General features: G+C 29.9%; 1 protein-coding gene across 1 annotated transcript; it reads right to left on the bottom strand.

Annotated features, from left to right (window-relative positions):
* Positions 1 to 6,832: 6,832 nt before the first annotated feature.
* Positions 6,833 to 9,609, bottom strand: LOC125877597 (BAHD acyltransferase BIA1-like). Its single transcript, XM_049558844.1, has 3 exons — positions 9,540 to 9,609; positions 7,129 to 7,591; positions 6,833 to 6,941 (listed from the first exon to the last, which is right to left on the bottom strand). Exons 1-3 carry the CDS (start codon positions 9,607 to 9,609, stop codon positions 6,833 to 6,835), a joined length of 642 nt encoding a protein of 213 aa, XP_049414801.1.
* Between the last annotated feature and the right edge of the window lie 10,053 nt (positions 9,610 to 19,662).

The raw sequence follows: 19,662 nt of genomic DNA, 5'->3' as shown, positions 1-19,662 counted from the left end.
ATTGACAACTGACACGTATCATTTTTTATAATATACCTGCTTATAATTGATGGTAGTTGGGGTAAAGTGGTTGAAGTTGAAGAAAATTATTTTTTCAAAAATAATGAATGGGAGCTAGAAGTAACAATGGCTGAACTAAAAAAAATATTCCATCAGTATACTAATTTTCTGATGAGAGCTAGAAACAGAAAAAGCACAATTCAAGTAGATCATAGATCCAGTCCAAAATAAAAACAAAAGACATGAAACAAAAGAGATAAAAAGACCAAAAAAAAAACATAATATATAAACATGACATTTAACTTGATGTCAGTTTGTAATTATGCCTTTCAACTTTGGATATGCACAAGTAGAATCTTAAATTTGTATAAAATTGAATAAGTACACACACATATGATACAAAATTGCCATGTAGGATGAATGTGTCTATTTGTTCAATTTTATACAAATTTAAATGTCTATTTATGCACACAAAAAATTAAAAGTCATAGTTATCAATTGAAACTAAGTTAAAAAAGTCATGTTTATGTATTATGCCAAAAATAAATAAATAAAATAACAAGTGGTCACCTATTTGGTAAGTGACTGAACAAAAAGATCTCTTTTTAGCCCCTCAATAAAACACTATTTTTTCACGTGTTGGTAAATTATTCATTTTTAACGTAGTTAGAAAAATAATTATTTTTTTCATTTTTATCTTTAGCATTAATTATTTATTCTACAAATTATTTTTAAAAAGTTAATATTAAATACAAATTAATAGAGATAGTCGTAGATACTGAAATTTTGTGGACTCTACAGGATGTCTTCAGTTTGAGTATTCAATTTCAATTAGGATTCTTGAAGGCTGCTCAACTCTAAACCCTAGTTCATGCCTATATAAATAATATTATATTCTCTTTAAGTGGCATCTCAAATATTCCAAATTCATGAAATATTTATAAAGAAATCAAAATCAAATCATCTTAATTCGAGAATTATGTCACTAAAGACGCTCAAATTATGAAAATCAAGTCCAAATCATCCAAGTTCGAGGCCACTAACGGCCCTCAGATATATTATAGAAATCAAGTCCAAATCATTCAAGTTTGAAAAATACACCACTATTTATCAATAAAATCATGTTTCCTTATATTTTATTTGTAACTGTAATTTATCATCTAAAGTCATATCATTAATAATTAAGATCAAGATGTGTCACATCATATTTAATCGCTTCCCGATACTTCTTCAACTTGTCTCTCCCTCTTCTAACATCGGTCACTGCACTGCCACTGTGACCAAAATGTCATTTTAAAATCAAAACGGGCCCATCCGATTCTAATGGATTCGATCAAATATGGAAACAAAGACAAAAACAAAAAAGGAAAATTTTGCAAAACCCTAATTCATTGAATTGCAGAGGCACTGTTTCGTACCTTTATAAAAATATCAAACTAGCTCATAAATGTTTTTATTTGGGTTGGAAGTTTCTGCTTCTAAGAAAAATCTGAAGCAGAAAATTATTATTTTTTCTTGACCAAAATATCACTGTCATATATGCATATTTACAAATATATTTTTTAATTGTTGTGATGATTTTTTTGTATGTAGTGATTATTTAATTTGTGGAATGATTTTAAAATTATTTTACTAGATATTTTTAATTATATTTAAATCATTATGTCAATATCATATCAATATTCAATTTTTAAATTTTTTTATCTATATCACGATCCAAAACGAGTCGTGAGTGGCATCCACACTTAACCTCCTAGGTGAGTGAACAAATGAATCTAACCCCAATTTATATTAACTGTTCAACTTACGAAATACAACCATAATTCGGAAGCTCAAACCTTAATAAAGTAAGTAATAAAAATCCTCTATAGTCAGTTACATATCGATTTTTCAAAACCTGAACGTCATCACATCAATGACATCTACTCTCAAAATATCAAGTCTAAGCGTATTAAAGACAACAGAATAAATAAATAGAATAGTCTGTGTTCGAAAACTAAGGACATCATGCCATGACCGAGAGAATTCAACACGAGCTAGAAGGAATAGCTCACCCTGAAATTTGATGTGCTGGTGACTGGCTAGAGCTAAGGGCGAGTCAAAGTTGTTGGTATGCTTGTTGCACTCCACAAAGGGAAAACAAAGGAAACATAAGTAGGGGTCAGTACAAAAACATGTACTGAGTAGATACCATCGGCCGACCCAAAATAGAAACAAATATGCATAAAGTGAGAACATGAAATCAACTATAGCACTTAGCAGGTGACAAACAATAAACAACTTGAACAAGTGACAACGGTAATGCAACAAGTACGTAATCAATCAACAATATCAAGAACACACATAAGGACGCATGCCTCCACAGCACTCTTTTGGAAATTGGGTTCTTTGAGATTGAGTACATTAAGCTACTTTAATATGTTTTCTTTTACTGTTACCGTATTGGAACGTGACACTCAATCCAATAATATCGTGCCGGCTCGTGGCACTCGATTCAAATATATCATGTTGGCTCGTGGCACCCGATCCAAATATATTCATCATTATTTTCATCACTTTCCACTTCATTACAATATTTCACCAAGTCTTCTTTATTCAAGGAATTACTTTAATAGAACAAGTTCAAGATTATAGATTTTGCGGTCTTGGGATTACATACTAATCACAAACAACACATGAATTATTCAAACCACATCAACCAAGTACATAGAAAATTTCACAATATCACTCAATAACTATCAATCACTATTGAGAGTCTCTCATCACATAGAATAAATCATGATAACCTACCTCAACCGAAGAACGGAAGTCGAGCAAGCTAATTTCCCAATATTTTTTATTTTCTCAATGCCTCCAAACGTTTCCAATTTATCAAGTATACAACATTCATAAGCACACAAATCTATAGACACCCATATCATTATATATCTCACCTTGACTCAAAAACCCACTAAAATTTATAATTAATTTCCTATGTCTTGATACCAACTAATATACCAAGTCTCATACTTCATAATATTCAAACTTAGGATTAAGTCTCAATTCTTTCATTTATTACTTTAACTATAAAGGTGTTCATATAATAGAATACACATAAATTGAGGTGTTTCATATTTGTAGATTGTAATCGTCAAGAACAATTATTACTATAGGGATAAATAGAAAATAATTAGTTAATTATCTTGAATTTCTAAAATAACAATAATTTGAGACAATTTATCTTAGAAATCACGATAGATAATTTGAGACGAGAGAAATAAAGAGAACATTTATTGAGTATTGTCAAAAGGCTAACAACGACCATATATTCAGGTAATCGCACATGTGAATCATGTGGAGAGTAAAATGTGTGGTAGGTACACCAAAACCAATTACTCTATGGTCCCAAAATTTTGTCAGAACATGTAGTCGAGTATTGACAAATGATTTAATTGAGTAGAAAAATACATTTATTGACAACGGACACATCAACTTTTATAATATAATATACCTGTCTATAATTGATATAGTTGGGGTAAAGTGGTTGAAGTTCAAGAAAATTAATTTTTAAAAATAATGAATGGGTGCTAGAAATAACAATGGCTGAACTAAAAAATATATTCCATTAGTATACTAATTTTCTGATGAGACCTAGAAATAGAAAAAGCACATTTAAAATAGATTATAGATCCAGCCCAAAATGAAAACAAAGACATGAAACAAAAGATATAAAATGACGACGAAAAAAAAGAGTATAATATATGAACGTGAGATTTAACTTGGCTTCAACTGGTAATTATGTCCTCCAACTTTAGATATACAGAAGTAAACATACATGTCTTACATGTCATAATACATGTAGGACACCACGTATGATACAAGATTGTCATGTAGGATGTCATGTAGGATGAATATATTTATTTGTTCAATGGTGGATTCTAAACCCTAGTTCATGCCTCTAGATTGGATCCATTTAGTGCATTTTTTGTTAACTTTTTATTTATTTATTTATTAATAGTGACCAACACGCCAACAACAACATATCTAGTGTAATTCTATTAGAGTAGGTAAAGTTTTCACATTGGTTGAGAAATGAACTAGTGGTCTGCATATATGAATTTCGATCCTCTCCTCATAAACTAGCTTTTGGAGTTGAGTTAGACCTAGTTAGGGGTGTTCAAAACCAAATTGTAACCGTAGGTGAATATTAGTTAATCAAATTCTCTGCGACATAAATTGTGGGGCCCGTGCTCCATGGGCGGACCCACCCTTGATCAAGAGGTGTCAAGCAACCCCTTCGTCTGGAAATTACATTGTTATAGAAGTTAATTTTTTTATTAATATATATATATATATAAGTATTGACCTCTTGAAATAAGTTGTAGATTTAGTCTAATAGTTAAGGGGTTGCCAAAAGATAACAGTAAACAAGTGGCCACCAAATAGGAAAGTGACGGAAGTCGAAAAAGGCTACTTTTTCTCTTTTAATATATTTTTGTTTCTTTTTATATGTCATTTTTATTATAAATAATTGGTCTATAATATTTATTTGTTCAATAATAATTGTCTATTATATTAAAATGGTTGTCTTATAATACTTGTCAAATTTAAAAAATCAAGAGATAATTCACTTTTTGTATCTATTTACCTTTGTTATTAAATACTATCATCTAACACATTTTTAAAAGCATTGAATTTAATAAAGTCAAAGGATAATATAATAATATTACCCTTAATTATTTATTATTTTTTAAGAGATGTGGACAACTATTGTTGGACAAAGATTATACTTGTTATTTCATGAAATCAATGTATAAATTACAATATTTGATTTTGAGGTGTTTATTATAATATCTCCTAATCATGTCATTAATCTATTGCCATCATGCCTCGAGATTGGATTATCCATTTAGTGCATTTTTATCGACTTCTTTTATTATTATTAAAGGTGGACAAAAGGTCAACAATAATATATTTAGTGTATTTAATATGAAGTGGAGTTTGGAGAAGTTAAAATGTATGAACACATTATTCGTTTTTCGTAGAGATAAATAAATTGTTTTTTATAGACCCTTCACTAAAATAAGGTATGCCAAACAATCTAAAAAAAGGGATACTAATATGAGTGCAATAACAACAACTAATCGATGTGAAATTGGGAGTGTTACACAATAAATAGGAGAAAGTACAGTAGCGAAAGCAAAATAATGCAATAATCAGAGCACAAAAAATAACAATGAAAATCAAAATTGAAGAGCAATAAATTACTACAACAATAACGCTAATACTACTAATAAAAAGGCAGGTCAAAGTATGACCACCAAGCCCTATCTGAAGAGAAATGAGAGAATGCTTAACTATCAATTAATCTTCTACCCTAATCTACGATCGAATAAAAATTGATCATCGTCGATCGTTAAAAAATCTATCATTAAAGGTTACCGACCAAATTACATATTCGATCGTTACGTATTATTTTGTGACTACAATTAATTCAATTGTTATACTTATCACGATCAAATTCCTCTTTGTTAATAGTCATTTAGTTGTTTAAATCTTAAAGTAAAACAACAAATTTCAGTCATTATAAGTAGTTGTAGCAACTACATTTTACCTTTTCTTCCTACTTGTAAACTTTTAACATCTAAAATATAGTAATTATTTTTCATCATCTAAAAAATAGTACATCTTTGTTTTTCATATGAATTCAAGCACACATGGACATTTGTAAGACATACACAATCATTGTTACACTAAAATCTCATAGTTAATAACTATAAAAAAAGGAAAAGGTATCAGTAGCCCTCTAGACTATATATAATTGAATTTTTAGAGATACACATTAATTAAACTAATGTCCTATTATCTCTCTGAATCCATTTTTTTTGTAATGTTTTACATCTTTTTGGTTTACGTTACATCCAAATATCTTCCACGGGGTTCAACTGTGTGAAGTCACGGAGTGTGCCACATAAGTCAAAAGGTGTACAAAATTATATAAAAATGAATTCAGAGGGGTAATAGGACCCTAGTTTAGTTAAGGTATATCTCTAGAATTTCGGTTATAGTCTATTATACACTGACGATGTACAAAATTTAAACTCTTCAACCTTAATGAACATTGGAGAGGAAATGATTTCCTTAATTAACCTTCTGTCATATCATGGTGACCTCATTTAATAAATAATTATTTACTCTCTTCGGCTTAAATTATATATCATATTTTCTTATACTTATACTTTTCATAGGAAAACATTAATTTGGAGGAACTTTTTGCTATTTTACCCTTATACATATCTTAAAATACAATACTTTTTTAATAATACTTATGCAAGATGTAAAAAGTAGGTCACAAATAATTGATTTAATGATTTTTATTACACTAAAATAAGCGTTTAAACGAACACACCAAGCAATAAAAATAAAGGTAGAACATTATTGAACATCAATACTATGATGTCCAAATAATAGCAATAAAGCTTTATTCAAGTACAACAAACACATGAAAATGTCTACTCATCACAAGTGAAAGACAATACATCTTTGTTACATTCAAACATGTCCATGTAGTCTTTCTTCAAATCTGCTTGAACAATAATCTCAGTGCCACATGGTGTATCATACAACCAAAACATATCACTACGTCTCAATCCAAAACTTAGCAAGCAAGGTTTTCCCCAACCAAAATCAGCTTCATTAATAGGGAACCTACATAAACTTGATGCCATGCACACATCCACTTGTTCATTTTCTTCCCATTCTTGTATTTCTTCATGAAACTTGGATGCTAGGGAATATATGTCATCACTTGATTTTACAAATGATTCATTGGTTTTTTGTATTACGGCCTTGATCAATAGTAAAATTTCTTGCAACTCCATTCCTGTTTCTCCCGGTATGAATTTGACCGGGACTTCAAGAGCGAAATTCCCGAAAGAGTTTTCGTATCTTGGAGAGTCAATCTTACCACGTAAATTTACAGGGATGCTCAATAAACAAGGTCTCAAACGTCCATTATTTTTACGTCGATAAACATTGATTAGAGTCCTCCATAGAAAAGCAATCACCAATTCAACTCGTGATGGTCTGAAATAAACCACTCCAACGTTTTCCCTAAGTTTTGATATCACTGATTGATTTATGACAAACCTCCTCGCAACCATTTCAGCTAAATCATGATAATGATCATCTCTAGGAGACTTGACTCTTTTTAACAAATGATTATCACTTGTTGGTGGAAAAATGGTACCAAAATCGTCAAAGGTGAAGCAATTGATCTTATCGGAATGAATATTTATTTCCATTTTACTTACTTTAGACCACTCGTAAACAAATTTCAATGCTGTGAATCCATCAATAACCGCGTGTTCAGTGCTCATAGATAAAGCTAGCCCCGTACCACACGCAAACTCCGTCACTTGCACTGCAACTACAGGAGTGATAGACAAATTAGAAACACTACGATCGATTTTCGGGCAAAAATCCAATGCTAGGTCGATATCTTTCTTTGCATCCTTGAGGAAATCACAAAATTGAGAATCAACGTTTGCCTTTATATACAAAACACCTTCATCATGGCAATTGATAGATTGACCATCAGATGCAAATCTACCTGATGCTGGATAAACATGAGTTAAAAACTTGGACAATGATTGTTCAAGTTGTTCATGTATAATGGAAATTTTAGGAAAGGTGGAATATTTGATTGGATAGAAAAGAACACAAGGGACGTGCATTTGGAGAGCAATTTGATCAAAGAAAGATAATTTGTAAATTTTGGGGTGATCAACATCATTAACATGATTTGAAGTGGGGAAGGATTTTATGAGATTTTTGGAAAGGATTTTAATCTTTGTGAGAGACTTAGACTCCATTCTTTGATTCTGAGGTGTTTGTTATAATATCTCCAAATTATGCCATTAATATATAGCCATATCATGCCTCGAGATTGGATTACCCATTTAGTGCATTTTTTATTGACTTATATCACAATTTTTTTTGTATTTCCAAATTATGCCATTAATAGATAGCCGTATCATGCCTCAAGATTGGATTACCCATTTAGTGCATTTTTTATTGACTTTTTATTATGGCCAGTTCAAGATTCTTTTGCATGATTCTAGGAGTGATTTTTGTGATTTGATTTCCTCGTTTTTATGAATATTATATATGTATATATATTTATATTTTCATCTAATTTTATAGGGTTTTGATTGAAAATTTTGCTTTCCATGAAATTATATTGTTTTTACACTTTCCTTTCCATGGCGAAATTGCAGATTGTTAGATAATAAGGGTGTTGTCAATAAGGTGGCATAAGAGTTTTCTTTCAGAGATTAATACCTAAGTTAACACCAAACCTCAAGTATTATAGGAAAAATTTGACCAAAAAAAAATTGACGTTTGTTCGTTTTTTAATCTTTTATACAACGCAATACTTACACACTTTGATATCTACACATTCTTTTATGGAAAAACTACCTAATTAGACATATATCCATACCATATATACTAATATTATCTCTACTTTAGAACAATTACATATATTGCAACTTTTAATATTTTATACCATATATTTTAAAAGATATAATTAGATACACTAAAACCCTTAAAATTAAAATTATCTTTACATTCAAAAATCAAAATTAATAGTTCAAATACCTTTCTCTCTCATCAAGCCCCTCCCTCAACCTTCTCCATAAATCGTCTATCCCCAATTCCCCACCCCCACCCCCACCCCACGCCCCCAATGTATTATTTTAGTTGCAATGTATTTGGTCATATAATTCATTTTATGTATCTTAGGTTTTATTTCATATATTTAATATGTTTCAGTCAAGATATCTTTACATGGCAGTGCTGCGTATTTGATTTGATTGTTTCATGTATCTAAGCATGTTGTTATATGTATTTTACAGTGTTTAATATACATGTATCTAATACGATAAATAGTATATCTGAAACTGTCAAAAAATATATTTTCTTAGCAAAAAATAATGAATAAAAATGTATCTAACTTAAAATTCATATCAACTAATATCTGACAGTTCACACCAATTATACGAGCTACTACCCTTCACATGTATATGAACAACAAAAATAAATGTGTATCTGACATAAACAAAATGTATCTTACTATAAATAAAACTTAGAAACGATAATCAACACCATATCTAACAAGGTATATAGTGTATTTGAAATATTAAATAGTTGTTTACTATCATGTATCTATCAATATCATCGGGTAAAAAAATGTTCCATACATAAACAAACTGTATCTAATACTAATCAAAGCTCATATTACAGAGAAAAAAATAAAATCGGACAGTTAATATATCTGAAATAAGTGCAAAAGAATCCAAAAAGAAATAAACTAACCAACAAAAAAAAGAAGCTAAAACAAAAACAAAAGAAAGAAGAAAGTGAAAAGCTTAGATACACATCGAGATAAATCTGGAGAAATGAAAAAAATGATCCCATCTTCGTCCACCAGGCTTTTCTCTCCTGTTCCTTTCAATCACAAAAATTCAAAAACGAATTTCATAGGCACTGAGCCTAACTCTGAGATTCAAGAATGTCTCTTCTAGCATTTGAGATTAAGAAAAGATCAAGCTTGCTCTCATCACCCATGGTAGTCCACAATTTTCAAACCTGTTGCCAAGAAGATGAAGTTTTCAATTAGAGAACTCTTGTGGTTTTAGGTTTTCGTTATTTTAGGAAGATTTGTTAGAATTAATAAGTTAATGAATCTGCAAATCAGTTAGAATTATTAATTAAGCCTAAATTACTCATTTATTTAAGGAAATAGGTTATTCAATATTATTAAAATATGTATCTCTTTAATTCAAACCGTCGGATACATGTATCTCACGAGTAATGATACATGTATCTGACTGACAAAATATGGTATAGGATGTAATTATCGAAACTATCTTGAATTCTAGTAATTAGGTCCTAAACTAGTGGGATTTATGTAGTTTTCCCTTCTTTTATTTTCCATTTTTCTTGTTTAACATTGGTATATTCATTTTTTGGTTAACAACAGTACTCCATTTTTCAAATTATCGTGTTCATATGTTATATTGTTATATTTTATCGTGTTTGATGTATTAATACATTGATTTTTTATAAATACTTGTATTCTTGATATATTAATACTTTAAGTTTTATAAATAGAGATATCAATTTGAATTCAAAGTATTCATGTGCTAATTGTACCAATAATACATTTTTCTTATTTAGATATTGTAACTAAAATTGTATCAATGTATAAATAGAAAAATAAAAATAAAAAATACAAAAATAAAGCGTAAGAATAAAACATAAATTATAGTCATTTTTGGTAAATAACATATTTATAGCTATTGAACTTCAATAACTCTATAAATATAGTCATTTATGTAAGTTGCTTTGAAAAATGTATTAGATACTGAATAATATAATTAATACTAGTATTTAACATCATGGATAAAACAGACACATAAGACAAATTATCTTTTGATTTTTTTAATTGAACAAATATTAATGAATAATTATGTTTAGTATAGTGAACAAATAAAAATAAATGGAGTTAATAAATTTAATAGGACGGTAACTGTTGTAACTTGTAAGCATGTGCCATATTTAATAGGAGTGTTGTATTAAAGTGTTGCACTAAGTTTTGGCAAATTAAGGATATAAATAATATTAGTGAAATTATATAACTCTTTTGAGTCCACCACCAAGGCAGCCCGTTACAAGAAAAATGACCTTTAGCAAAAGAAAGTTTTGTTCATTAAAAGTACAAATTTAATCGTTAAAAGATTATAATGATTGAATAAAATTTGATCATTGTCGATCATTAAAAATTCTGTTGTTAAAGGTTTAGCGACCACATTACATATTCTATCATTACATATTATTTTGTGACAACAATTAATTCGATCGTTACACTTACAACGATCAAATTCCTCTTTGTTAATAGTCATTTAGTTGTTTAAATCTTAAAGTAAAACAACAAATTTTAGTCATTATAAATAGTTTTAGCAACTACATTTTACCTTTTCTTTCTACTGGTAAACTTTTAACATCTAAAAAATAGTACTAGTTATTTTTCATATGAATTCAAGCACATATGGACATTTGTAAGACGTACGCACAATCATTGTTACACTAAAATCTCATAGTTGATAATTACAAAAAAAAAAAAAACAATAGTATCACATTTAAAAACAAAACTATTAATCAAATTTGTATGACACTATATTTGTCTCCTAAAAAAAAGCAGAAATAAAATTATACCATTTATAGAAAAAAAACATCTTCAAAAATAACCCAAACAAATTAGAGAATAGGTCTCGCTTGTGCATCAACTTGTTCTTTTAAAATTCATGTTAGTTTAAAATCTTGATGTTTAATCGTTAGTGTATATTAAATGAAATATAATGTGCATACGATGAAAATATAGTTGGAGGGTAAGGTACACGGCTTGATTGAAAAATCTATTTAATCAAAAAACGTACTTTATACTTCTTCCATAAAAAATTTAAAAAAATTGTCTAATTTTCTTCTTAATAAAACAGGCTCTAAGCAGATTATCAAATCTAATTAATATGTAATTGTGAAAAAGGGTATTTTTGTGGAAAAAGGTATGCTTGTGATGGAATGTTCAAACTGAATGTTGAAATGAATAAAGTTTTTGTAACACTCCAAATTTTTTTCTAAGTTAGGACCCGAACTATTATTCATTTACATGTAAGATCGTATCAGATGATTCTTAAATTGCCATGTGTAAAGGTCAATTCTTTAGTGTGAGAATGATTTTGGATATCAATTAAGGTCACTAGAATCTCCTAGCACAAAGTTGAGTTGAAAGTTTCCTTACCGATTAAATTTTGTTGTAAGATTCTACTTGGGTCAACTTCAAATGACCATATCTCTTAGAATATAAAGAGTTACATATCCAATAACCTATCAAATTAAAAGTATTTGAATCTTCTTTCCAACGCTACCAATTTCGCAACATTACAAGTTTTGAGTTAAACGCTATCATGACCATTTTAGTAACCTGATACAGTGCAGTGACGAATTAGCCAACGGTAAAAACATTAAAAGGGGTCGTTTTTGTTTTTTTACCTCTAAGAAAACCCTAAACATATTTCTTGACTAATTAAAGACCCAAAACAATCAGATTTTCATTTCTATTAATCTCTCATTCTCTTCTCTCTCAAACCCTAAGGCAAAACCCTAAGAAAAATCAAAGCATAGGACTTTCATTCAAGATTCTTCTTCAAGGTAAGTCATTCTCCATGAATTTCATTATTTACAACTCAAATTCCTTCATACAATTATAAATCATTAATGAAAATCATAATTCTTGACCCTAGAGTTTTCAAGAAACTAATTCAAGAATCTCAAGAAAGATTTTCTTTATTGTTCTCCTTCAAGCTAGGGTTTCAACGTTTCTAATCAAGTTCTTCTTCAAGATTCTTCAAGAACCTGGTTCTTCGAGGTATGTAAAGCTATCATAGTGTTGGAATAGTTTGTCACGACCCGAGCCTACACTCTGGACGTGGCCGACACTCGAGAACCATTGCTGGTCCCCAAGCAAACCCTCATCCTGACTGACTACAAGCGAAAAACTAACTCAAGCAAAATGGGAACTCCAAAAGCATAAATAACTTTTAAAACTCAATTTGAATTCACCTCCAATAAATGTTTGAAAATAATTAACAAGTTATAGTTAACCGTCTCACATCCTTAAAACATCTCAACAACAAAAGAAATAATAAGAGACTCATCGACTTTTAGACTATCTATGAAGCCTCTAATACTAAGATAGGTGTAAGTATTATTGGAAAATTCTTGAGTTTTAGCCCAATTCTTTAACAATGGAGGTTTTGAGTTCATGAGGTGAGGATCTTGCGAATCAGTGTTATTTCTAGGTGGATTTTGTGTGGGTTTTCAATGAATTTATGTTGGGTCTATAAATTAAAGAGAGTATGGAAGAAACCAATCGATTAGATGAGTTAGGACTTAAAATTGAGCAAGAAAATTTGTCAAATTTTTGGGCAGGGACATGGGGCAGCGCGCCACAATAACGCCTAAACAATTGTCCAGTAGCTTAGGGCCTGGCGCAGCGCACCAACAGTGCACCCCAAACACTGGTCAGAAGTTTTGGGGTTGGCACCCCATGCCACTCAGTGCGCCAGGGTCACCAGGTCCTTTTTTTCAAATCGTACCTACGTTCTCTTCTTGATTTTAACTCCTAAAGTCTTCATTAATCCTTGAGAAACTCTACATGTCACATTCACATGTCTTCATTTACATGTCAAAGTATCGTAAGATAAGAGAAAAGTTTAAAGGTTATATTTCATAAACACTCAAATGTTTATATATATATATATATATATATATATGTTGATTATTGGACTTGAAAAATAAGTTCATAAGTGCACGTTTTCAAGAATGTAAACACATCCAATGTTTTGAAAAAAAGTATTTCAATTAAGTAACAAGTCCATTCTTTGTAATGGGTGAATTGTGCATAAAGTTATATCACTTATTTTGAAAGTAGTATCGAGCACCGAGTTTGGTTAGAGTCTCATATGATTCGGAAGACCCATAAAACTACGTAGCCAGCATATAATAGGATATCATTGATTCTTCATGCGACTCCTCACTTCCTATGAGAAGGCTATTAGATGGATCCATAGTCACGATATCGTCCTATACTCCGACAAAGTATAGAATGACCTTTGTAACGTGGGCGAAATGTTGTATCATTGCTAGGCTCATGGTAATGGTTGTCGGTTTGAGAAACTCCCAACAAGTAAAGTATATTATTTTCATGTTACTTTCATTGCTAGGCTCATGGTAATGGTTGATCCAATTATGTTATTTTCAGTCATTCAAGTCAGTAAGTTGTTTACTCTAACCTTATAAGTATATTCAATGTACTGACGTCATTCGACCTGCGTCGTTTCATGATGCAGATACAGGTGTTCATGATCATCAACAGACGCTTCGTTGAGATCACTATTCACTCGTATACAGTATTTGGTGAGGCCTCCTTTCTTTCAGGAGACTCTATTTTCATTCGGTTTAGTAGTTTTGGGAGGTGTCATGGGTCTTGTCCCGACATCTATCTTAAATTGTTAGAGGCTTCATACACAAATTGGATTAGATGTTTTCATTATTTTCTCAGAATGTTTTATTTAACTAATGATTCATGTTAAGTATTTTGCAAGACAATATTTAAGACTTTTTTAAATGACTTAGTGTTCACCTATTTTAAGCTTCCGCGTATTGTTTAGTGTCATGTAAGTCATGTAGCCAGGCCAAGGGTTTGCTTAGGGATCAAAAATGATTCTCGAGTGCTAGTCACGTCTAGGGTGTAAACCCGATCGTGCATAAAGAGATCAATGGGCTAAAGTTTTTTCCCCTCATTCTGGAAACTGAACGTAGATGTGAATCTCTTTGAAATGTATTAGCATAGGTCATAGACACAATTTTGATATTAAAAACATCAACAAGATGTTGTAATGACTGAACATTGAGGAATACACTAGAGTATGAATGGATTGATATAACACTATAGTCTTTCTGAACACATCACTATCTGATTCTCAACACTTGACTTTGTTTCTCGTCTCATCATCTCCCCATTAAGTCTGAAGCTGACACTTTAAAGGTATGAACCCCATACACATAAATCGCATATGCAAATCAATTATACTCAACGTTCCAGCTCAATGGAATTGTCAAAACTAGAATCTGAAGTCTCTTTGACCCGACATTCGTGAAAACCACAGGAAAATAACTCACACCTAAAAAGGCTAATAAGTTCGGGACCTCTCAAAAATCAACCAAGACCTCACCTAGGCCTGAAATCATCCCTCAAATCCAACGGAACTCTCGAAATCCCGATCCGAGCATCCAAACCCCGAATATTGACCAAAATCAACCCAAAGGCCAAATTTCCACATTTTCACAACTTAGGACCTCAAATCTTCAAAAAGATTTGAAATCTGACACCGACAACTCTCACGGATTAGATTTCACATTTCGGGACTGATGGAATCGACAGAATTTCATTCTGACACTTGAAACTTCAAAAGACCCCAAAAACCACTTTCTTAATAACTTAGCCTTTAAAACTCTCAAACTTACCAAATCCTTAACTTTTAACTCAAAGATCAAAACCAACCTTTCAAACTCAATCAAAAAGGACTCGGGGTCGATAACATGAGGGGAAAACCGGTAAATTTATGAAACTTTTCAAAAATGACCGACCGGATCATTACAATTTTACTTCTTAAACTAACTTGCAGTTACATCAACTAGCTAGTGTGTAGTAACAATCACATCAACTAGTGTGTAGTAACAATCGACTGTCGGTTCACGAAAAGATTTCAATTCACTCCACCCCTCCTCTTGTGTTTTAGTATAGTGTTTTATCTAATAATACTTATGCAAGATGTAAAAAGTAGGTCACAAACAATTGATTTAATGATTTTTATTACGCTAAAATAAGTGTTTAAATGAACACACCAAACAATAAAGGTAGAACATTATTGAACATCAATACTATGATGTCCAAATAATAGCAATAAAGCTTAATTCAAGTACAACAAAACTTCAAAATGTCTACTCATCACAAGTGAAAGACAATACATCTTTGTCACATCCAAACATGTCCATGTAGTCTTTCTTCAAATCTGCTTGAACAATAATTCCAGTGCCACATTGTGTATCATACGACCAAAACATATCACTACGTCTCAATCCAAAACTTAGCAAGCAAGGTTTTCCCCAACCAAAATCAGCTTCATAATAGGGAACCTACATAAACTTGATGCCATGCACACATCCACTTGTTCATTTTCTTCCCATTCTTGTATTTCTTCATGAAACTTGGACGCTAGGGAATATATGTCATCACTTGATTTCGCAAGTGATACATTGGTTTTTTGTATTATGTCCTTGATCAAAAGTAAACTTTCTTGTAACTCCATTCCTGTTTCTCCCGGTATGAATTTGACCGGGACTTCAAGAGCGAAAATCCCAAAAGAGTTTTCGTATCTTGGAGAGTCAACCTTACCACGTAAATTTACAGGGACGCTCAATAAACAAGGTCTCAAACGTCCATTATTTTTACGTCGATAAAACATTGATTAGATCCCTCCATAGGAAAGCGATCACCAATTCAACTCGTGATGGTCTGAAATAAACCACTCTAACATTTTCCCTAAGTTTTGATATCACTGATTGATTTATGACAAACCTCCTCGCAACCATTTCAGCTAAATCATGATAATGATCATCTCTAGGAGACTTGACTCTTTTTAACAAATGATTATCACTTGTTGGTGGAAAAAAGGTACCAAAATCGTCAAAGGTGAAGCAATTGATCTTATCGGAATGAATATTAATTCCCATTTTATTCACTTTAGACCACTCGTAAACAAATTTCAATGTTGTGAATCCATCAATAACTGTGTGTTCAGAGCTCATAGATAAAGCTAGCCCTGTACCACACGTAAACTCCATCACTTGCACTACCACTAGTGGAGTGATAGACAAATTAGAAACACTACGATCAATTTTTGGGAAAAAATCCAATGCTAGGTCGATATCTTTCTTTGCATCATTGAGGAAATCACAAAATTGAGAATCAACTTTTGCCTTTATATTCAAAACACCTTCATCATGACAATTGATAAATTGACCATCAGATGTAAATCTACCTGATGCTCGATAAACATGAGTTAAAAGCTTGGACAATGATTGTTCTAGTCGTTCATGTATAATGGAAATTTTAGTAAAATTTTGCTTACTAATTATTTTCTTACTTAAACTACAACAAATAATTAAGATCTTAACATTTTGCACTTTATAAATAAACGGGAAAAGAGTTAAAATAGTTTTTGAACTATACAAAATAGATTATTTATATATTTCGTTATATTTTGGGGATCAAAAAAGTCGTTACTATTAACTTAAAAGACCACAAATATTCTTAAAAACTAACATCACTAATATAGTATGTCAGTACGCCATACAATAATAATCCCGTTGTCTAAGCTTGCCAGCTAGGATAGTCACTAAATTTTGACCCAATTTATAATTCAAACCCTAATTTTTTGTCTAGACTCGACCCACTAAAAGTAAGAGACAAACTTATCACCATTTCTCCCTTCTCTACAAAGCAACCTCTTTTCAATATTCACAATTAATTTCATGTCTATATGTTATAAAATAAAATAAAGAGTTGGTTGCATTTAATCTCTTTGAATTACTGGCGTACTGCTCTTCATTTGTTTTTTTTTTGCTTTTTCCATGGTACTGTGGTGTATTTATGGCTTAATAATTTAAAGGATCTAGAAAGAATGAGTAAGTATTTAAATAATAAATTGGATCAAAATTTAGTAGGTATTTTAGTTGATAATTTAGGTGGTGAAATTAGTATCATGTGGCGTGTCATATCATTGTTATTAATTCTTGAGGATATTCGTGATTTTTTAAAATAATTGCGGGAGCATTTTTTATCTAAAAATGTAAAGGATGGTAAATAGTCTAATTCACATAGTTTAGATCTTATGTGGTAAAATATCTATAATAAATTTTTTTTTTAATGTATATTAAATTAAACAATAACAACTAAAAATAAACGGAGCGAGTAAAAAGAACTAGAAACAACGAGTAGTCACCAAATAGGAAAGTGATCGACATGTGTATTGAATTGCATAGGCGGTGTTTTAGCATTAATTATTTATTATTTTAATTATTTTTTAAAGATTAATATTTAATACTGTTATAAAAATAGTCATAACAATAATTTTCTTCGTGTATGTTGTGTTGAAATATGACAAACAATGTGAACGAAATAAATATTTCATCCATTTCATATTAGATGATCATTTTTTGTTTTACATGATAATTAAAAAATTATTAATAAATTGATCAAGTTTACAATTAAAAAGTCATATTAATTATAAGGGTAAAATATAAAAAAAATTAATTTTATCTTAATTAAGTTATCGATCAAATAATATAAAATAACTATTTTTAATAAAATGTCCATCTGATATAAAACGGAGAAAGTTAGACCAGAGTAAATGATTAATAACTCCCTTCTTAGTTCTTTCCAATAAATAGAAAATATAATTAATGAAACACGCGTCATATTTAATACGACAATTGTAATAATTTATTTCCGGGGGCTATTTCACTTGTTATATTTTTTTAATTTAGTAATTATTTAAAATGCTAGTGTTTCTTAATAAATATTCTTTTTTAAATCTTTTTTAATAAATAAAAAAGAGTTAATCTAAATAATCATAATTTTAAGTATGTGTATATGCACTTTATTAATTTTTATGCTAATTAGGCAATGTTTATTTCTTTTTAAAATAATAATTACTATTTGAGTAAAACTAAAAAAAATATATTCAATTATTCCCCATGTATCTATTTATATGTCATTTTAGATTTCAAGTCATTAAGAAACTATATAAGTTTACTATTATAACTTTATTTAATATTCTGTTGAAGTTAAGTTTTAATAAATAAACATGAATTAATCAATTAGTTTTCCTATGTCGGTCAAATTTATACTCTCAACGGTAAAATAGTAAGAATAGTGTCATTTATGAATTGATTTTGTGAAATGACAAATATTAAAAACCATCTATTTTTAGTAAGGACGACATATAAATACTCACCCCATCTCATATTAGTTGATCATTATAATAAAACTAATTGTCTATTATTAGTTGTCGATTTTACTAAATCAAGAAAGCATTAGTTAAATTTTTTTTCATATTATTCTTGCAATTAATTTTTTTAAAGTGTTCACATTTCCTTATAAAATTTCTAAGAAGTTTTTTAAGGAAAAATTAATAATTATCTTTTTATTTATAATTTTTGAAGCATAATATAAATAAAAGGGTAATGCAAAATGACCAGAAAATTTGGTCAAAAATTTAAAAAGCCTATAATATCTTTTTAATTTTAAAAAAATTAATTTTTTTTTAATTAAAAGGTATTAAAGTTAAAATAATAAAAATATTTAAAAAGATAAAATAATATAATGTAAAATATGTTATTTTATCCTTTGCCAAATTTTGACTAAAAGGATTTTTTCAAATTAAACGTGATCAGAAGAATGGAACATAGGGTAATATTCTTGGAAAGGGTGTGACCTTAATCTAAGAGCCTTGACTTCATTATTTAATGTTTGCTGTGATAACTCCAAGATTGGATCGTGCATATCTTATTATTGGGAGTGGTGTAACATAAATTCAATTTTTTAGGAAATGACTGCTTTAGCCCGTGCAACATAGATGATTGAATAGACGTTAATTGAAGAATTTCTTCTCTCCGATAATAGTTGTCCACTATTAATTTGATATATTTTTTAAGAAATAATAAATAATATTACTATATTATTTTTTAATTTTATTAAATTTAATGTTTTAAAAAATGTGTTAGACTATATATAGTATTTAATAATAAGGATAAAATAGACTCAAAAGTAAATTATCTCTTAATTTTTTAAAATTAGACAAGTATTATTAGATAACTATTTTTAATATAGTGAACAATTATTGTTAAACGGATGAAGTAATACCTCCTCCTCTCCAATAATTGAAGTCATTAAACCTATTACACATCAATGCCTCGCTTCTTACCTTAACTTAA

Source organism: Solanum stenotomum, chromosome 9, assembly GCF_019186545.1.
Source record: "Solanum stenotomum isolate F172 chromosome 9, ASM1918654v1, whole genome shotgun sequence".
Classification (NCBI taxonomy): domain Eukaryota; kingdom Viridiplantae; phylum Streptophyta; class Magnoliopsida; order Solanales; family Solanaceae; genus Solanum; species Solanum stenotomum.
Note: the sequence above shows the minus strand (reverse complement) of the source record. Positions and strands in the feature narration are given on the sequence as shown.

Bases quoted from the DNA above. Each gene is read 5' to 3' on its own strand.
- LOC125877597 (XM_049558844.1), bottom strand. From the start codon at position 9,609: ATGGGTGATGAGAGCAAGCTTGATCTTTTCTTAATCTCAAATGCTAGA. The intron at 7,592-9,539 runs GTTAGGCTCAGT...ATCCAGCATCAG, and splicing joins AGACATTCTTGAATCTCAGA to GTAGATTTGCATCTGATGGT. The intron at 6,942-7,128 runs GTTTGTCATAAA...TTACGTGGTAAG, and splicing joins GCTGAAATGGTTGCGAGGAG to ATTGACTCTCCAAGATACGA.